General features: G+C 58.1%; 1 protein-coding gene across 1 annotated transcript in view; it reads left to right on the forward strand.

The window, feature by feature from the left end:
* GALNT9 (polypeptide N-acetylgalactosaminyltransferase 9) overlaps positions 1 to 20,237 on the forward strand; it is a 93,271-nt gene that overhangs the window by 15,084 nt on the left and 57,950 nt on the right. Inside the window, exon 2 of the mRNA XM_046641331.1 lies at positions 16,528 to 16,708. Within this exon, the coding sequence (XP_046497287.1) occupies positions 16,528 to 16,708 (181 nt within the window). The remainder of the gene's footprint in view (positions 1 to 16,527; positions 16,709 to 20,237) is intronic.

Here is a 20,237-nt window from a genome sequence, read left to right on the forward strand (position 1 = left end):
TGGGTGGTGGATGGATGGATGGATGGGTGGGTGGAGGGATGGATGGATGGGTGGATGGATGGATGGATGGGTGGGTATGAGAGGAGATCCCACAGAGTGAGCAAAGCCAAGCACTGAGAATGGGAAGCAGGTACCTGGAATGACTGGAGTAGGGGGAAGGCCAGGAAAGCAGGTCTGGTCCCAGGGGGGACACTCTTCTGCCAGGGCCCCAGTTGACATGAGGCTGTCAGCCCCACACTTGTACCAGGCTCGCAGTCCATCCCCACATGGGCTCTCCCTGAGACCAGAGACGTGGAGCCGTAGGCACTGCCCAGGGCTGTAGGAAGCACTTGCTGCCCCTGAGAGCAGGGGTGTGGGGCACAGGCCTCTGCCCGGGGCTGCGGAGCTCAGGGCAGCCTCCTTCCACTGTCCTGGCAGCTGGTGAGGGGAGGACAGTGAGCCCCTCTGGGCGTGCAGAGCAGCCACCCGGAGAGATGAGGATTAAAGACAACACAAGTGTTCAGGTCCTGCAGACATCACACCCCTGGGGTCTAACCCTTCTCCATCCTCTCTCTTCTGAGGGTCCTGCCAGCTGCTGGAGGGCTGGGGACCCAGCTCCAGCCTCTCTGGTCCTGACCTGGGGCTCTTTGGGGTCAGAAGGACCCTAGAAGCAAGGACCCCACTGGTACTCAATCAGGGCCAACTCACATTCTTCACTCCACCCTCCACCCCAGAAAGGGAGCTCCTCCTGGCCCAGAACTTTGCCCCAGACCCAGGCCCTGTGGCTGGGAAGGGGTCTGGGGTTTAGCAGGAAGCCTCTTAGCAGTGTGGGTCCCACAGGTTCCCAGCCCCCATCCTGCTCTGACTTCGTCCTGGCTCCAGGAGGCCCCAGCACTGTGCTGGGTGAACCTGGAGCATCAAGGGTGATTTCGAGGATGGGTCTGACCCACCCTGACTCAGTGTCCAGCGCTGCTCACATGGCCCAAGATGCTGGGCGGGGAAGCAGCAGTCCCCGCCGCTTGGAGCCTTGCAGACACCCCGCCTGCCCGGCAGGTGCCCTCGCTGATCGTCCTGCAGCAGCCCCGCTGGCCCTCGTCCCCACCTCTGCTCCAGGGCCGCCCCGCCGCCCGAGCCCCGCGCCTGTGTGGGCGCATCTGCCTGTGTCCACTGTGCTGCCGCTGCCATCTCAGATCCTCACGGAGGCATGTGATCGGGGCTGTGACTTGTCCTGGTGAGAGCAGCCAAGATGTTGATCTCCTCGGGTGGGGGTAGACCCAGAACCCCGTGTCAGGAGACGTTCAACTGTGTGTGTTGCCAAAAGGGCAAATAACGACAAGATCGAGTTATCCCGAGCATCACGCACGCCGTCCCGTTCAGCCCCGAACAGCCAGCGAGGGAGGCACTGTCACCTTCTCTCAGATGGGGAAACTGAGGCACACAAAGGTTCAGTATTTCCCCCAAAGTTAGGACGTGGGTGAAGGTGGGGTTTGAGTTTGGAAGCTCGGCTCCAGCTCCCAAGCAGAACTGACTCGAGCACGTTCTGGCTTTATTTGGGGTGGGCGGGGAGGGGACAGGGGCTGGACCAGGAACAACGAGAGACTGGACGCTGCCTGGCCTGGCCCCGAGCAGGGGAGCCCAGACCTGAAGCCTGTGGAAGGCACTGTCCTGGGCTGCTGGTTCTGAGCGAGTGAGCGTGTGCGGCTGATGCTGGAGAAGACGGCGATGCCGGATGTCGGAGCCGGTGCTGGGTGGCTGAGGCTGCGGGGGCTATGGGGCCGGAGTGAGTGTGTTTTGCGCAGGAGAAGGACGGGAAGTTGGGGGCCTGGGGCAGAACACAATGGACGGGATATCTGCGTCCTCCCCCAGTTGCTCTGTCGAGGTCCTCGCCCCGTGGGCTGTACTAGGAGGTGGGCCCCTGGGAGGCTGGGGTAGATGAGGTCAGAGGCCGGCCCACAGCGGGCTCAGCGTCCTATGAGGGGGGAGTGAGAGGGCTGTCTCTCTGTGCGCACACCAAGGGCAGGCCACGTGAGCACGGCGAGCACACGGCCGTCTGCAGGCCTAGAGGAGGCTCTCGAGGGAACCAAAGGTGCCTTGATCTGGACGTCCTGCCTCCAGGACCAAGAAATAAGTGTCTATTGTTTAAGCCCCCACCTGACCCGTCGGTGATGTTTGTCACCCAGCCTGAGCTGACTGAGATGGGAACCGTGCCCTGGGGCACTGCATTGTCAAGGTCAGCGTGGACTCTGGTGCTTGCCCGTCGTTCTGGAAGGTCACAATCTTGTGGACGGAGCTTTGGGAAGCACCCATGGCCCCAGTTCTGTCTCTTTCAGACTGGGAGCCTGTGGTTGTCCATTCATTCATTCATCCTTTCATTCATTCCTTCACAAGCCCTTACTCAGCGCCATCTGTGAACTGGGTCCTGGGGCTTTGGCATGAGCGAGGCCGGTCGTGCCTGCCCTCGGAGATCAGCAAGCAAGTGGAAGGGGACAGGCTCTGCTCCCGCCCTGGGGGGTACGGGGACGGGGCTGGTCTCAACCTCTGGGCCACCCAGCCTATCAGCTCCCTGGGACTGGCTCTGGGACCCCTCTCCTGTCCCCAGAGTGTGGGCTCCCGGGTCTCCTTCTGTCTGTGACCCCAGTGCTGCGCGAGGCCCCCAGGACAACCAGTTCCCAGGAGATTCCACCGTCGGGACCTGAGCAGAGAACCAAGCCCTAGGGAGCCACAGCACGTCCACTGTCGGAGGCCAGGACGGGTGTGGGGAGGGCGGGACCTGGCTACTCTGACCCTCAGAGCCAGGGGACCACCAGGGTGACAGGATGCCTGAATTCTCTGTCCTCGCTCCCCAGCGATGGTTAGGCCCAAATCTGGGGCAGGTTGGCTCCTGTTCCTGCAAGGAGCAGGCGTGTGGCTGTCCACAGCCCTCACGCGCTTTACAAAGTCAAGGAGGAGCCAGATCTGTTTTGGGAGGTGTTTCCAGTCGCCCCAGCTCTCTGCGCTTTGGCCCCATGAACATTTATCTCGTGGAGCACCGCATGCTGTGTCAGGACTCGTCACCTCTGCACCAGTCTCAGGGAGGATGGATTTACAGGGGTCGCTGTGTCCTGTGGGGTCCTCAAGACCTCCTGGTTTCAGAAGGGCGGCCACCTTCTCGCTGGTGACAACATGCGGTGGGTTTGGGTCCTCAGGGAGTCTGAAAAGACTGTAATGACATTAGCAGCCGTCCGTGGGGAGAGCGGATCAAACTGAAGCTGGAAGGACAGAGACCTTTTCTGCAAAGGCGATGCAGACTCGGGTTTATCGCCGCTTCGTCGTCATCTGAGTTCATGGCCAGGCGCCCAGGTGTTTACAGGGAGGAGAGGAGGAGCCGGGGCTGGCGGGATGCTCTGCTCCCGTCCTTTCTCCCTCGCCTCCACCTCCTCCCCCGACACGCTCCGCGCCGGCCACCAGGTGGCAGCGCACAGGGCCCTGTCTAGAGCCCGGGCAGGTGATTGCTCCTCTGCGGACTGGGGGAGTCTCGCTCACCAGGCGACGTTAGGGGTGGCGGCTGGCGGTCTCTTGGCTCTGGGCAGCCTAAGAACCCATCGCTGCCGGCAGCGCCGCGTCTGATGTCTGCCTCGTTCTGTCCTCAGGAGGCCCTGGAATGTGTGACAACGTGTGGTCACCGTCAGGGAGCACCTGTCTGCAGCCTGTTGGAGGCCCGGGGGCAGGTGTGCGTCTGCCCCTCCGGGCTGCCGGGGGCTCTGTCGGTGGAGCCCTCTCGCCCCGTCCATGGCTGCGGCCCTCCACGGGACCATCTGGTCCTCACTGGAGGGTCAAGTTCGAGGTATTCAGAACATCCCTTGGGGGAAAAGCAGATCACAGCCCACTCATCTCCCAGATTCTCATTTTTCTTCACGTTTGGCCTCGTAATTTCTTGCCATCTTGTCAGGTATTTATTGCTTTTTAGGAGTTGGTGTTGTTACCATTGTTGCTTTAAATCCAACATGTTCAATGGTTTTTGGGGTGGTGGATTATCTGACTAGCCCAGCCAGCCCTTACAGGGACCCCACTGATGCAGAGTCCCTGTCTCTGGGCTGTGGGAGTCCACCTGTCCCCTGGGTGTCCCGACACTGAAGCGAGGGCCAGGCCGCACCTTGGGGCCGCCCAACTTTGTTGGGGAGGACAGGACGCCCCCCGGAAGGCACCTCCCTCTGCTCTTCCTCTCACATTGTCTCGTGACCCGCAGCTCTTGGTTTGGGCTGTTTCCTCTAGAAATGCTGGCTGAAGTCACTGTGCCAGATGGAAATCAGTAACTCAAAGAGAAGCTGGCAGCTTGAAAGCCACATTTCCTTCCAAACTGAAAAACCACAGACGCCCACACCCCCAGGTACTCTGCGCTGGAAGGAGTGGGCGGGCCGAGTGTGAGGTGACTCTTCTGGGGAGAGTGGGACCAGGTCCTTGGCAGCCAGAGCCATGTCTGCCCCCCTCGAGGGCTCTCAGCCCCCAGGATGGCAGCCAAGTCCTCCTTGGGGGAGGGCCACTTGCCGGGGAAGGCACCTGGCTTTCCTCATTGCCCCTCGTCCCTAGCACCCACCTCCCTGCTCCTCCAGGTGAGAGAATGCAGAGTCCTGGCTGCACTGGGGTTTGTTTTTCTCATGGACGGAAAATCGAGAGGGCTCCAGACGTCCTGAAGAGCCCAGCCCTATTTGGATTCCAGCTCCTTCCTTCCTACTGCGAGACCTTTGACCTCCTGGTCACATGTGGGCTAGTTCCTAGTTCCTAGTTGAGTCCTAGTTCCAGGCAGGAAAAAAGGGGAAGGATAGTAGATAAAAGGCAAAAATATCCGCTCACTGATATACAAGCTGATTCTGTGCCATTTAGACACATTCCCCAGAAAATTCACTTAAATCTCATTGACCAGATCTCGGTCACGTGCCACTCCTAGTTGCAAGGTCAGGCCCTGGAGGAGAACATTTTAGCTGAACTTGTTCCCGACAGAAGAAATTGTGGTTCTGCTGACGAAGAGGACAAAGAGAATAGACGCTGGCCCAGCAGCCGCAGTGTCTGTACTGCCCGTTTCCCTGGACAAGTTATCCCCACCCCATATCCCCTTCTCCGGAGGCCGGGAGTCTGAAATCAAAGCGCGGGCAGGTTGATTTCTCCTGGAGGATGAAGGCAATCTGCTCCAGGCCTCTCTGCAGCCCCAGTGGCTCCTGGCAATCCCTGGTGTCCTGCGGCTGCGGACGCCCCACTGCCGTCTCTGCTCTGTCTCACGTGGCTTCTCCCTGCGCCTCTCTGAGCCCCTCTAATTTACAAGGACATGGTCGCTGGATTTGGGACCCACTCTAGTGCAGGGTGTTCTCACCTCAAAGTCCTCCCCTCAGTTACATCTGCAAAGACCCTGCTTCCAAATGAGGCCACAGCCGCAGCTCCAGCTGGACGTCCTCAGGGCCACTGTTCCGCTCACACCCTTCTCCCTCCGTCTAGATCAGGGCGCAGCCGCTCGACCTCCAGGCAGCCGTGTAAAGCGGCTCCAGGCCTGTGTAAGGGGCAGACCACTTGGCTCATGCAGTCGCTGCCCTGCAGTGCAGCAGACCCAGCCGCCAGGTTGCCAGGTCCTTCCGAAGGAGCTGGAAGTTCAGACCTTCCCACAAAACTGACCCAGGTTGGTTCCTCAGAGCCGACGAGGCTGGCGGCCGCGGGCAGCGCCCCTGAGCCTTGAGCTCAGCCCCATACCCCTCCTGGTTCCCCCATGTCTCTGCTCTTCTTGCAACATCCAGGCCATCCACATAGACAGGCGCTGGAGGCCACCATCCCAGGGTCCATAACCGCCCCAGGCCTATCCTCTGCCCCGACCGTCTGCCTTGTGAGCCACCCACGTGCCCACCTAGGGTCCCGCCCTGGCTGGGAGCAGCGGGGCTGCGGCCCCCCTCCTCTGGCGCCCGGGATTTGGGAAGTTGTTGGGGGCCACAGGCTGCACAGGAGGTTGCGTTGGCTGTCAGGAGCCCTGGACGAGGCGGCCCAGAGCGCCAGGCCTCAGCTGTGACTGGGCTGTGTGGCGGATGGAGCAAAGCTGAGCCTCAGTTTCTTCATCTGTGAAATGGGACAATACAGTGCTGACCCCAGAGGGCAGCAGGAGGGTTGAAGGACGGAGAGGCGTGGGTGGCTGGCACGTCACAGGCACTGCAGAAGCGCAGCTCTCACTGGCCCTCTCCTTGTCCCCCCCCCCAGGGCCTGGACAAGCCCGGTTCTGGCATCAGAACTGTATTGGGCTCCAGCCCTGCTCCCCCGTGGGGGCTTCAGGCAGAAGAGGTGCTCAGCAAGTGCAGGGCACACGAAGAGGCCAGTGGGGCGGGCAGACACGAGATGAGAGTGGGAGGAGGCAGGACAGGTCCCAGGGCCCTGGGAGCCCACCGTGGGGGCTTCCTCTCCTTCTCGGTAAGTCGTGGTGCTCAGGAGTGCAGGCGAGAAGGCAGGACTGTGAGTGAGGGGCGCCGCCCTCGGCCCGGCACAGCCTCGCGGGCTTGGGGAGGCCACCGGGCCAGGGCCTGTGCCTGGTCCGCTTGAGCCAGCCCTTCTCAGTAGCGCTGGGCTGGCGGTGGAAGCCCAGGACAGTGGGAGCACGGACCATCAGACGGAGAACGTGGCGGGAGGCACCTGCTGAGGAGCCACACGCGCTGGGTGAGGCCAGGCCAGGCCTGTAGCTCGGGAGTCGCAGGAGTCCCAGGTGTCCCAGGTGTGGCCAAGGTGGCCGGCCCGCCCCACAGCCCCTGCTCCCTCCATGGTCAGGAGAGGGGGGACTGCTTCCCGCCACGCTGGACACGAGCTCCCGCTGCTCGTCACAGCTGCTCAGTTGGTGGTATCGAGGCTGCGTGACAAATCGTCACATGTGGGTGGCTCAGAGCGCACAGATTTGTTCTCTCACGTGCTGGAGGGCAGAAGCCAGAGCGGATCTCCCAGGCTGCAATCCAGGGGTTGCAGGGCCCGCCCTCTGGAGGCTCCGGGAGGATGCTTCCTGCCTCGTCCGGCCTCCGGGGCCTCAGCCGCTCGCTCCAGCCGCATCCCCCCAGCCTCTGCCTGCCGTCATGCGGCCTCCTCTTCTGTGTCAACTCTCTCCCTACCTCCTTGTAAGGACACTTGTGATGGCATTTAGAGCCCCCCTGGATAACCTGGGACTCTCCATCTCCTGGTCCCTCACTTAATCTCATCTGCAGAGTCCCTTTTACTGTTGAGGCATCGTGTCCACAGCTTCCAGGGCTAGATCCTGATGCCTCTGTGAGCCCCCATTTATCCTACCACACCTGTCCGGGCTAAATAATAGATAGAGACCTTATTTGTTTGTTACTGTAGTGATTTTTCCCCAAAACTATGAATGAGTTGCTGATATTTAGAGATATGAATCTGTACTGCTGCTTTCTCCTGTGTCAAGAAGATCTGGAGCAGTGGACCCTGTGGGGGAGCATGTGTTCACCCATGTGCCCCAGTCCCCACCACTCCCTAGTGCCTGCCCCCCAGATGCCGAGTGACAATCTCAATTGATCGGGAACTTCTGCTGTCATTTCCTCAGAGCGTGTCAGAAGAAGTGCCTGGGAAACGGGATGCAGACCACTCATCGCAGGTCTGTCTCTCTCCACTGACGTTCTGCTTCCAAACCCCGTGTCCATCCCCGGTGTGAGTTGGAGCTCACATCCACCCTCTGACACAGCATCTCCTCCCCTGTGATGTCTTCCAAATTATCTCTTGTAATTAGAAAAGTGCATTCCCTCAGGTCGTGGGAAAGGAACTTCAAACGATTATTCCATAAAAGCAGAACTGCTGTGGGCACCAGGCGGCCTTTCGCGTAAACGCATGATCTCTTCCAATTATGGTGGCGAGGATGAGTTTGAGGGGGGGGAGGCCGTGCTCAGCCTGACTCTCAGACGGAAACTGCTTTTCCTCTCCAATGTCAGATCGTTGCCTCTGGAACCAAACTCGTTTCACCAGAGGTGTCAACTCGGGCTCTGAGCAAGAGCATCAGAAAGGAGAACATTCTGGAAGGAGTGGGTACCCCTGATGGGCACTCTGTCAGCAGGGCATGGTGAGCCTTTGGGTTTGGAAAGGACCTGTCAGCTGTGTGTACACGTGTACATTTTTGTGTGTGTGTGTGTGTTTTCAAGATTTTCTACAACAAGCATTTACAGCCTTTTCGATCGGAAGAAATGCTCTTTCTAATTAAAGAAGTAGAAACACAGCATTGCTGGCAGCGACAGAAAGCTAATCTAAACCTTCTGGAAAGTAATTTGGCACCAAGAGCCACAAAAATATCTGTATCTTTGACCCAGTGGTTCAGTCTCGGAAATAAGAAGACAATCCTAAATATGTAGAAAAAACACATAAATAAGTGTGTCAGCATGTGAGAACTGTCAGGCGGATGTTTATGTATCCATCTGATGGAACATTACGTGGTGACTTGAAAGATAAGGAGTAACTATGATTATTGTTGAGTCTTATATGTAATAGCATAGGAGACGCTGTGACAGTAGCTTTGAGCGGGAGCGCAGAGCGGAGGCCTCTCCCCGCCGAGGGCTGAGCAGTGGTGCCGTCCGTGCCTCCTGACCCCTGTCCAAGGGCAATGCCTCCTCCAGGGCCCTGCAGGAGCGCGAGCCAGCGGCACTGGGGACCCGGGTGTGGCCTGGTCGTTGTGGGCTCCTGCCGAGCTGGAGGAGGCTCCTGAGCGCCCGCTGGCAGCTCACATCTTCCAGAGGCGTGAGGCTCCTCTTGGGTGTGAACAGGGGTCCCCCAGACGCCCCCAGTCAGGGCACATTCAATCCTGATGCTGGACAAACTCATTCTTCATGGTCACCGGGTCAGTGCTCATGCCATGCTGGCTGTGGCCTTCAGCCGCCTGGAAGGGAAGCGACCAGCCAGCACATCTGTCGGCAAGCAGGAGCCCAGGAGAGCCTTCTGCAGCTCGACCCCCCCGGGGCAGAAGGAAAGTGCAGCCGTGAGTCACAGAGGCGCCACATTCCTTCCTCAGGAGCCGTGCCTCCCTCCTTTTCTGGGCGGCAGCTTCCTCTCAGGAGACGGAAGTAATGCTGATAAGTAGTCCTTGGTTAGTGTCCTTGATGGCAAGAAGGAAAGCTGGGGACCTGTATTGGCCCCTCTAAGATGCTTCTTGAAGACAATCTGAAGTTTAGAGGCCGGCCTTGCCCCTTCCTGGCTATGTGGCCGTGGCAAGCCTCAGCGGTCTGCTCTGTGAAATGGGGTGACAAAGGTGCCGGCGTAGAGGGGGACCCTGGGGAATAGAGGAGGCAGCCTGTGTCACGCCCAGCACATGGCGCGGGCAGCGTAGCAGAGGTGAGCGCGCAGACCAGCCTCAGACCTCCACGCGCCAGGAGGGTGGGTGACGATGCTAGTTTCCACTTCTTTGTCTAAAAGTTGTGGGTAGACATTTTGGAGGCTGAGCTGATGCATGCAAGTTTCCCATTGTTCTCAAAATTACATCTGATTCAAGGACGGAAGGCATTGATTCCGCCTGGAGGAGGGAGCGGAGGGTTTCAAACAGGAGAAACTCTGCCTCCACTTTCCTGAAGGAGGCCTGGTGCCTCCGGAAGCCATGTCCACTTGGACACACGACAACCTCCAGCCAGGCCGAGTGCCCGGAGAAGGCCCCAAGCTGGCCATCGATGCAAGGACTGTGCACGTGAGCGTGTCCCGTTTTCAGAGCCCGCCGGCTGCAGGTCATGTCCGAGCGGGTGGTGTGAATGTGGGTCTGTGTATTTCCCAGGCCTCCCCAACACAGCACAGCATGCCGTCTTCCGTGGTTCTGGACGCCGCGAGTCTGAGATTATGTGTGGGCAGGGCCGTGCTCCCAAGAGGCTCAGGGGAGCATGCTTCCTGCCCTCCCAGCTCCTGGTGGCCCCAGGTGTTCCTGGGCTTGTGGCCGCATCTCTGCCTCCATTGTCATATGGCTTTCATCTCTTCGGGTGTGTTTGTGCCCCAAATCCCCTCTTCTTGAAAGGACTCCAGTCCCTGGATTAGGACTCACCCCCATCCAGGATGACCTCGTCTTAACTACCCACATCTGAAAAGACCCTCTTTCCAATAAGGCTGCACTCGCAGGTCCCGAGAGTCGGGATGGGAGTGTATCTTTTGGGCCCACAATTCAGACATTTCGTTGCCTGCTCCGCACCCCAGCACTAGGTCTCGGGGGGCGCGTGGTGAAGGCAAGGGTTTGGGAGACATGAGGACAAAGCCGCTGCGCTGTGGCTCCAGGAGTCCGTGGCGGGTTCTGTCCTACTCGTTCGGCGGGTGTGGGCCTCGGACCTCGTGGCAGCCCGGCCGTCTTCAGCCTGCGAAGCGTCATTTCCCAGGGATCAAGTACCCCGGCCTCTTTAGAAGGAATTCTTTGTGAGAAGAGATGTGAGCCAATGCTGGGGCTGTGAACAAAGGGGGAAGATGAGAGTCCGGAAGCCCCACGGAGGCACTGATGTGCGGGACTTGCCCTGGAAGCAAAATCATGTGGTCGGTTTCTAATCGGTGGAGCTGATACAGATCTTTCCGGCTCCAGAGAACCGTGATGGGGAACATCAGAGACCCGAGTCAACGATGAAGAACTCGGACAAGCCTCCTGGGACTGGTTCCAGGGAGGCCGGCATCCAGCTGGTCTCATTGGCACGTCCACGCGGTCGATAAAATGTCAGGGTGCAGCCCGCTGTCACTATTGGCAGATTCTGCACTTGCACATCTGCCTGCTCACTCAAATGTGTTTATACCCCAAATCCATATCTCAGTGCTCTCGCGATCATTCAGGGACGTGGCAGAGCCATGAGAGGTCTGAGTTGCCCGCCTTGCAGGTTCCCAGCTGCAAGAGAGGACTTCAGCCCTCTGCGGTCTACAAGTGTCCTTTTCACAGACTATTTAGTGCCTGTTTTTCACATATTTATGCTTTATCTTGGTGATTTAACCGTTTGAACAGCCCCCACGCATAGAGCTGAAGTGCCGTCCAGTCTCCCTGAGCGCAAGAAGGCTGCCACGTGCCGGCAGAGAGAATGCCTGTGATGGCGGGGCTTCATTCTGGAGGTGCAATGGTGCTGTTGGCGTAAGTTCAACATGAATGAATCAACGGTCCACATTCAACGAGGTGACTTTAACACACATAAAACAAGGCGGCGTGTGGATCAGTTGATGACGTTGTGACCAGAGGCTGCAGGAACCTGAGCCTGTGTTCCCGGGAGCAGCGGCCCAGCGTCCACTGATTCCCTGTTTGTGGTGACTTTACAGAAGTGACTACTGCGAATTTCGAGCATTGACTATATTTCCCTGAGAACTGACAGGTGACTGCTGCCCCCGCGTCCCACAGCTGCCCCAGCCGCCCCCCGGGGCCCCTCATCTCTCAAAACCAGCGTCTGCCTGTGGAGACCTGGCCCTGTGGGTGGGCCAGCGTCGCCTGGATAGCAGCCCAGCCTCACCTCTGGCTGACATGGTCCCGGCCCCGAACTCCAGGGACCCCAGCATCTCCTTCAGAATCCCCGAATTCCCAGGGGCCTTGCTCTCCGCCTTCTCACTCCACGTATGTTATTTAGGACGCTCCCTCTTGATGAGAAAAATCCATCTCTTTAGCCCTTTCCGTAAAAACACGACAAATGTGGAAACACCTTTGCTCAGTGTCTGTGAGCACGTCATGGATTTTATGGAACAACTGTGGTCACAATGAGGCCTTGTCTCCCCGGCTCCCTCCCTCCCCTTCCCTTCAGTGTCGTGTCCAGTTTCCTCGGAGCAAACCACCATCTTCCTGCGCCCGGGGCCGTGGCGGGCCCTCCACTGCCGGCCGGAGTGGGTGGTGGAGCCTGGAGTGGGACCCAGCGAGGGCGAGACAGTCTTTCGAGGAGAAGGATGGATGCCTGTGTGTCGTCGAGCGGACAGAGGCCTTAGGAGAGGCGCCGGGGGTCCGGGCCTGGACCAGGACGGAGCTGCCCAAACTCTGCCCATCACCGTCCTGCGGCCGGGCTCACAGGGAAGGGCCCTGAGCGAGGGTCGGGCATGGGCCTCTGGTCTGCCTCCCCGCCCAGCAGAGCCAGACCCTGGCCAGGTCCTTTCACAACTCAGGTCTCAGTTTCTTCACTTGCAAATGGGGGTCCCACCTCTCCCGTGGGGCTGGACAGAACGTGCCCCTGGCCTTGGTGAGTGCTGGGCAGACATCGACTTAGAAGGAGTCCGTCCCTCCAACAACCATTGACTGGTTGCCTACCATGTGCCACGAACAGGCTAGGCACTGGGGATAAAATGGTGAAAAAAAGATCAACACCTCGTCTTTCAGGGGGAAAGGAGAGAGAGTTGAAAGACCAGATAAATTTTAGGTTTTTATAAATTCTGTGAAGAAAATAAAACAGGGATTGTGAAGGAGTCACTGGGAGCTGCTTTGGATTAGAATCCAGCAAGAGTCTCTGAGGAGGTGACACTGGAGCCAAGACCCCAGTGGCCAGAGGATTCAGGGAAGGACCTTCCAGGAAGAGGGCACAGCACATGCAAAGGCCCTGAGGCAGGAACCTGGCTGGAGTGTTATGCATGAGAGGTGGATCCAGGGTGGGCAGGGGAGGAAGGTGAGGGCCGTGATGAGGAGTTGGAATTCCATTTTAAGTGTGATTGAAAACTGGGGAAGGTTTTAAGCAGGGGAATATCATAATCTAATCTTTTCAGAAGACCGATCTGGCTGCTGCTGGAGAATTGCCTGTAGGGGTTGAGAGAGGGACACCAAGGAAGAGAAAAATCCCAAAGTTTCCATGAGAGAAAGAAAGAAAAGCTCCTCCACAAAAGGGAGAGAGTCCCCGCCATCAGGACTGGCCGTGCCGGCGCCAGGGGGAAAGATGCTGAGCCCGAAGTCTGCACTCACAACTATCTGCCGAATCTGAGAGGAATGAAAATATTTCTAGGTGTCTCAGGGCTCAGAAAATTTGCTTTCCACGCAACCCTTCTGCAGCCTCCGCGGAGAAGAGACTTCAGTCCGAGGAAAAAGACGCCCAAAACCGAAGAGCCTGTGGAATCACAGAGTGCGGAGCCAACCCGGGATCAGGGTGAAGCACCCAAGACTGCGAGAGGCTGGGGCGCGGAGCGAGGGCGGGTGACTCTGCGGGGGACCCCGGGGGCACCTCCTCAGGTTTGCTCCCTGCACCCCTCACCGCTTTGCTGTAGCCCCAGCCCTGCTGCAAGGAACGTGTGCGAGAGGAACCGGGCCCCTCCGGAGCTGAGCTCTGGGGGGCAGTGGTGGAGCACATTCCCTGGGGGTCACTTGTCTGCACAGAGGCTGGTTCTGGTGCTCACCAACTGTGTGACCTCGAGCGTGCCCCTTGACCTCTCTGTGCCTCGGCTTCCTCATCTGCAAAGTGGAGTGATTACAGCACCTGCCTGCTGGGGTTGTGGGGGATGCGTGCGTCCCTATGTCTAAAGGGCTCCTGCTGCCTAAACGTTATTACTATCATCCTTAGAGGTTCAGCCTAAAACCATACAGAAAGTCAAGATCCAAAGCCAGAGTGGACCAAAACACGCACAATTCTGGGAAAATAACGAGGTGTCAGCAGGAGCAGTCGACATCGCCCTGCCACTTGAAAATTCTTCGCCATGTGGCCCACGTTTGATTGGCGATGGCATGCCACCATGGACCTTGAGGTCCTGGATGCTTGGCTCCCCGGCGAAGAGCATTTCCATGATCCCAGTGTGGCGCATGTGGACGCCTCCTCACTTCAGAATCCGCCCACAGACGCTTCTTGTGGAGGCGCCCCTGCAGTTACGGAGCAAAATGGAGGTGCTGTAAATCACCTTCCACGATGCAAAAGGGATGGCACAGCCGAGCAGGAGACTCGGGGGAGTGTGCTAAGTGCTTTCCATTTTTTTTTGCAAGTCATCATTTTATCTTTTTTATTGTGGTAAGAACACTCAACATGAGATTTACCTTCTTAGCAAATTTTTAAGTGTACAGCACGTTAATATTGTACAATAATTAGTACAGTAATATTGTTAACTAGGCACAATACGGCCGACCTCTAAGCTCATTCACATAAGTTTAGAGAGAGACGTATAACTGAAAAAGTATGTAGACATGAATTTATACTCTCGGGACGGCATCTCCAGGGACTGTGCTGATTTCTCCTCTCACCTGGTTGGGAGCCAACAGACACCAGTGAAAGTTGATACTTCCTGAAATAGAGCCGTGGGTGTTCCTTTGAAGGTCACAAAGGTAACCACCGGAAAAACTAAAAATAATAACATGGCTAAGAAAAGTCAAGAGAAGGAGAGACGGGGTGGGGCCGTAGGCGGAGGTGAAAATGGACTGAACGCCTCATCTTTCATGCTTGGAAGTCAAGAGAAATTGTCTCGGCTGACAAAGCAGAACCAGACCCATAAAATTACCATACGGATGTGCAGTGGACAAAATGAAAAGGACGAAAGCCAGGAAGAATCATTTCCTCGGGAGAGCGGGGCTGCAGGGAGGCAGGAGACGGCGGCGCTGGTGTGCGGCTCCCTGCGTCGTTCGGTTCTCCAGCATGTGCGTGATTTACTTTCACGGGCGAACAAGTGACCGAATGAGCCCAGCCTGGTTCCAGGGCCCGGCCGTGGCAGGCGGAACCCTCTTCTCCGTCCCCCCGATCGCAGCCCAGTGTGGGGCTGGCCGGGGGCAGGACGCCCTCTCTGCGGCTCGGCCCCACCAGCGGGCAGAGGCCCCGTCTCCAGGTTTGGAAGCACATCTGCCTGGGGAGGCGTCTATTTACAGACTTTTCAAATAGAAATGCAAGTGCAGTACACACACTTAAAAATAGCGTGATTATATATATATTTTGCAATATTAAAATAAGAAGTGGAAGTGATTTAGGTGTCATGTAATTTTTCAATTCTACATCTAATGCGTATCCTTCAATCCCACATAAATACCAACAGTAGTTTGCTGTTTAAAATGGAATATTCCAGAAGACTTGGAGGTCCCCGGAGGAGCCCACTGGGCGTGTGGGGGTTGGGGGTTGGGGATTGGTTTCTCCACTGCTGCCTGAAGCTGGGAACTGTTAAAAGATAAACCGAGGTATATTAAAAATGTTAAGTTTATTTGAGCAAAAATCTATTCGAAGTGGGTGGCGCCAGACTGGGAGTGGTTGGTTCGCAGCGCTGGGTGGACGGAGACCCTCACACAGCAGGTGGGAGCGAAGCAGCAGTGACCCACTGGTCGCAGCCTCCAGCCTGGCTGCAGAGGGACCGGCTGCCCTTGGGGTCGCCCTCGCGACCTTGAGGCATGTGCAGCCTAGGTTTGGGTTTGCTGAGCAGGTGCCATTACATCAGAGCCCCTCAGTCTGATGGCACTTGTTTAATTCACTCAACAAACCCGAGGAGGAGGTGACTGTCCCAAGAGAACAACCGGGTCCCCGCGTGGGGCAGTTGATGACGTTGATGGTGGACGTTTCCCGGGTTTGCCCTTACTGGGGCTGGAGGTAGGACCAGCAGCCTCTCTGTGGAGGCAGCTTGGGGACGGGAGCTCCATCCGCCTTTTGCTGGCTTAAACTGCTGCTCCCTGGGCCCACTCCCACAGCCGAGATGCCCCGGAATCTTCCATCCCGGAGGGAGCAGGGGTGCTGTCCTTGCCCGGTGCACACAGCTCTGATCCCTGGTTCCCTCTGGGGTGACGTCTCCAAGCCATGTTCCTCTCCAGGCACAAGTGACCAAATAGAAGAACATTCCAGAGGGACACTCCCTGCACTGCCCTCTCAGGCCCCGACGTGTGCACACACCCTGTCACCCCAGAGATCCCACGGGCTCCTTCCAGCCAATGCCGCCCTGCAGAGGTCACCACAGCCGGCCTGGCGTTGAGCTCTGTGAACAGAGCTGTGGGGCTGTCTTCTTCGGGTCTTGGGGGCTTCTCGATCGTGTGCGGCCTTCCAGACTCAGCCAGGCTGTCACCGATGGCACCAGCTCCTTCCTTCTCACCCCAAAGCAGCGTTGCCTCGTGTGGAGGCACGACTAGTGTAGATTGTAAAGACCGACAATATCGAGGGTTGGTGAGCAGGTGGGGCAGCTGCTTTGCGTTCTTTCAGTTAATTCATTTTTGTTTCTGATTTAAAAAAATTAATAGACTTTACCTTTTAGAGCAGTTTTAGGTTTACAGAAAAGTTGAGCGGAGAGATCAGGGAGCTCCTCACACCTCACATTAGAAGGTGCGTTTGCTACAACGATGAGTCGATATTGATACATTATTAACATCTAAAGTCTGTGCTTGACGCCAGGGCTCAGTGTCGGTGTCGGACACTCCGTGGGTGTGGTCAGTGGACAGTGGCGTGTGTCCACCATGACAGCATCATCCAGAGTGGCGTCACAGCACTGGAAGCCCTCTCTCCCCGCCTGCTCGTCCCCCCATCCCCTGGCAACCACGGATCCCTTTCCTGCCCCCACAGCTGTGCTTTTCCCCCACACCCTGGAACTGGGATCCTCAGCGTGTGGGGAATTTGCTGAGTTTACACCTGAAAGAAAGGGGCTGTCAGGGGAGGCCAAGGGGGTGGGAGGAGCGGTGGGTCCTGGGATCTGCCTGACCACCCTCTTTTCTCCTCCCGCCAGGCCTCGCCAAGCCCATCGGTCTGGTGGAGGGGCCGGGGGGCCTGGGCCAGGGTGGCATGGCAGCCACACTGCGTGACGACAGCCAGGACACAGAAAGCAAGTTTGAGGAATACGGATACAACGCTCAGCTCAGCGACCGCATCTCCCTGGACAGGACCATCCCTGACTACAGGCCCCAAAAGTGAGTGTCTTTGCCCACAGGTGCTGCCAGGCAGCCCAAGGTCCCATCCAGCCCGCCAGCGGGCCGTGGGCCCCCGACACTGACATGCAGCTGTGCGGCTCGCCGTGTGGGCAGAACGAGGGGTCACCCAGGGCATCTCCACCTCAGGTCCGGTTTCTCTGCTTGGCTGTGGGCGTCTTCAGGGGCAGCCACAGGGCGAGGCCACCCAGCCCCTCTGACAGACGTGTGCAGGTCTGAGGAAGCCCCACTGCGTGTGCTGTTGCTGACACTCAAGGTGCCGCCACTAACACAAGCGACACAAGTGACACAGATAGTGGCCCGAGTGACGCAGGCTCGAAGCCTCAGGCTGTGCTGGCCGCTCATCCTCCTTGCTTCTGGTTCAGCAGCTGCCATGGGGGTGGAGACTGTTAGAGCGCGTGGGGCGCATCTCAGAGGCATCTGTCGTCCCTGATGGTGTCCCAGAGCCCCGTCCCACCTGCCCCGAAGCTGAGGGGGTTGGGTCGTGCTCCTGGGCTGTGGCCTCGCCTTATGGTCGGACACTCAGGACTGAGACCTGGTCTCGGGTCACCGCGTCCCGTTTGAAAGCTCATGAGGGACCTTGGCAGAGACAGACTTGAACAAGACGCCACCTTAGGGGCGTCGCTACTTTAGTGAAGTTCAGTCCGCACGGTGTCTGGGCCCCGGGACAAATGCGGGAACTCAGCCCGCTGCTCCTTCCTGGTGGAGATCAGGGCCCTGCTGCATGCGGAGCCCAGCCTGGAGGAAACTTGAAGGGAGGGCCGGGGGCCCTGGGGGAGGCGTCGTTTTAGCTCCTGGCTCTGCCGTTCATGGGCCGAGGGGACGGGACGCCCCAAAACAGGACTCTGGAGGCAGCACTGGCAGCCAGGGCCCGGGCCGTGCAGAGTGAGCGCTGGGGCCTGGGGCACAGCGGCTCCAGGTCTGCGTCCTAGCCGGTGGCCCGCTTCACCTGTCCCATAGATGCGCCACGGGAACTGACGTCAGGTGCACCCCTGGACAGCCTGAGCCACACATTGCGGGGTTACTGCCCGGCTCTCCTGCTTCCCTTGTGACTTCACCCCAGAGAAATCCCTCTTCCGACCCCTTAGACATGGAGCGGAGGCCCGGGCACAGATGCTCGCAGGCCCTGGCCACACCTCATGTGTGACAATGCTATTTTATTTTCATGATTACCACGGTTTTGGCACAAGTAACTCCAACTTTCCATTTGCAGTGGTCAAGATCCCTTTTTGAATAAAAAATGTGTGTAGGTGTGAAACTGGCCAGTTTGAAGAAACATGCCAAGTAAATAATAATGCAGGTGGTGTCTTGATGTGGCAATGGTCACGGACACAGGGCTTGAACGACGCAGGTTTGGGAAGTGGCCAGCTGTACATTGCCCCAGTCTGTGCTTTGAGAGCGTGTGTGTGGGTGTGCTGCGCTTATGTGAGTGCACATGTGTGCATGTGTGTGCATGTTTGTGTGTGAGTGCATACGTGTGTGTGTGTGCACACCAGTGTGTCGATTTCTGAATGCTCCCGTGTGCCCTGACTTTTGGAGGATGAGCTGAGCAGGTCGCCCTCGGGGTCAGCCCAGCGCTGGCCTCGAGCAGCGTGCCCGACTTGGGGCGTCCAGGCAGTGTGCTGTGTCTGGAGGGCCCTGTGCATGTGAGGAATTGGCTCACAGGACGCGCAGGACTCAGCAGGGCTGCCGTACTCCTGGCGTGCTGTGTCATTGTGGGAGGACATGGACCAACGTCTGCAGAGGGAGGAGCGCAGGGCAGGGTGGAGAGGCCAGTGGCCCCTCCCAGGGGTCACACAGATGTGCCTGATTCTCCCAGCCACGTGCATGACAGCACGAGTGAGGCACTGCAACCGGGGGCCACCTGAGCCCTGGTGTCCAGAGTGTTACCGGCTGAGTGTTCGTCTCCTGTACCCCTGGAGGTCAAGCAGACGCACGGTGGCTGGAGGCCCCGCCATAAACTGCAGCACAGACTGTGCAGCCGGCCCAGGCTCCTGGGTGAACCAGACACTCTTATGAGGCAGAAAGTCCTGGGGTCCCAGCGCCGGGTGTGGCCGAGCCAGAGCAGCGGCTGCCGGGGTCTCTACCCGCATGGGGCGGCTCCTGCCCCACCTGCTCCTCCTGTGGCTCCGGGACTCAGCGGTGCTCCCCTCCCACCTGCTCCCTGCACCCCCTTCCTCTGCAGGCCCCCGAGTGAGGGCACGGCCCACCCTCCACAGGGATCCCATCACAAGCACTGTGATGGGCACACGGAGCCCCCTTCCCCTAACTGCTGTTGATTTCCACGCAGACCCCTGCACAGAAATGCGCAGTGGCAGAAGTTGCAAACAATGAGAGAGTTCTGTTTTCCTCGAATCTCAACATTCCTGGGAACACCTGTGCCTGGTGGGTGGGGGGAGCTGTTCCCTGGGGTCTCCCTGTGGTGTCGCCAGTCCCTCAAGCATCAGCCTTCTCTCCTCAGAGATGAAATCTTCCTTAAACCTCAGTCCTCCCACAGGAATCCCCCTTACTGCTGACCTTGCTGGTGGCTAAGCTGGTAACACATGAAACCCAGTTAAAAATGGCTCAAGCGCAGAAGTGAATTTGTTGGCTTGGACAACTGAAGGACAGGGTTTCAGGCATGGCTTGATCTAGGGGATGATGCTGTCAGCCATCAGCTCTGCCCGCCTTCCAGTTGGCTCCTATTTCCATCAGGATCCCAGCAGGAAATCAATGACATCCTCAAGTGGGATGTGGGCAGAACCCAGGAAACCCACAAGGGATGTTGAGGCTGCTCAATAGATCAGAACCTCCTTGTGACTGACGTTCTACAGCGGGGGTCAGAAAACCTTTTCTGAAAGGGCAGTGTGTAAAATAAACCCGCTGATCTCCTTTATTCTCTCGACACTACCACACTCACAGCGTTCGGACACCAGAGGCGTGGGGTTTCCCCCAGGAACCAATTCTCTGATGCCAGCTGGGTGTCCACAGTTCCGTCAGTTCCGACACCGTCTGCCTGGAGTCAGCACAGACCCCACAGGTAGGGGCTCCTCCCACAGGCCGGCCCCCTTCAGACGCCAAGCCAGTCGCAAGTCCAGGTTATCCCTAGTACTTCTGACTGACGGGGCATAAACCTGGGCCCACGACCTGTCCTCAGATCCACCATTTGTTAGAACAGCTCACAGAACTCGGGGAGACACTCACTCACAGTTACCAGCTTATTAAAGGACCTGATAAAGAGTGCAGAAGAGACAGACAAGGAGGCACAGGGGGAGGTCTGGGAGGGTCCCGAGCGCGGGAGCTTCTGTCCCATGGAGTTGGGGTGCGCCACCCTGCTGGCACGTGAGCACGTTCGTGAACCCGGAAACTCTCCAAATCCCGTACTTTAGAGATTTTTGCGGCGGCTTCATCTTGTCGGCATGACAGGGCCACTGACTCCACTCCCAGCCCCTCCCGCTCCTGGGGCTGAACCCTCCAGCTCCCAGTCCTGGCGTGGTCTTTCTGGGGACCAGCCCCCTCCACCAGCCCACCC

Source organism: Equus quagga, chromosome 15 (genome assembly GCF_021613505.1).
Source record: "Equus quagga isolate Etosha38 chromosome 15, UCLA_HA_Equagga_1.0, whole genome shotgun sequence".
Lineage (NCBI taxonomy): Eukaryota > Metazoa > Chordata > Mammalia > Perissodactyla > Equidae > Equus > Equus quagga.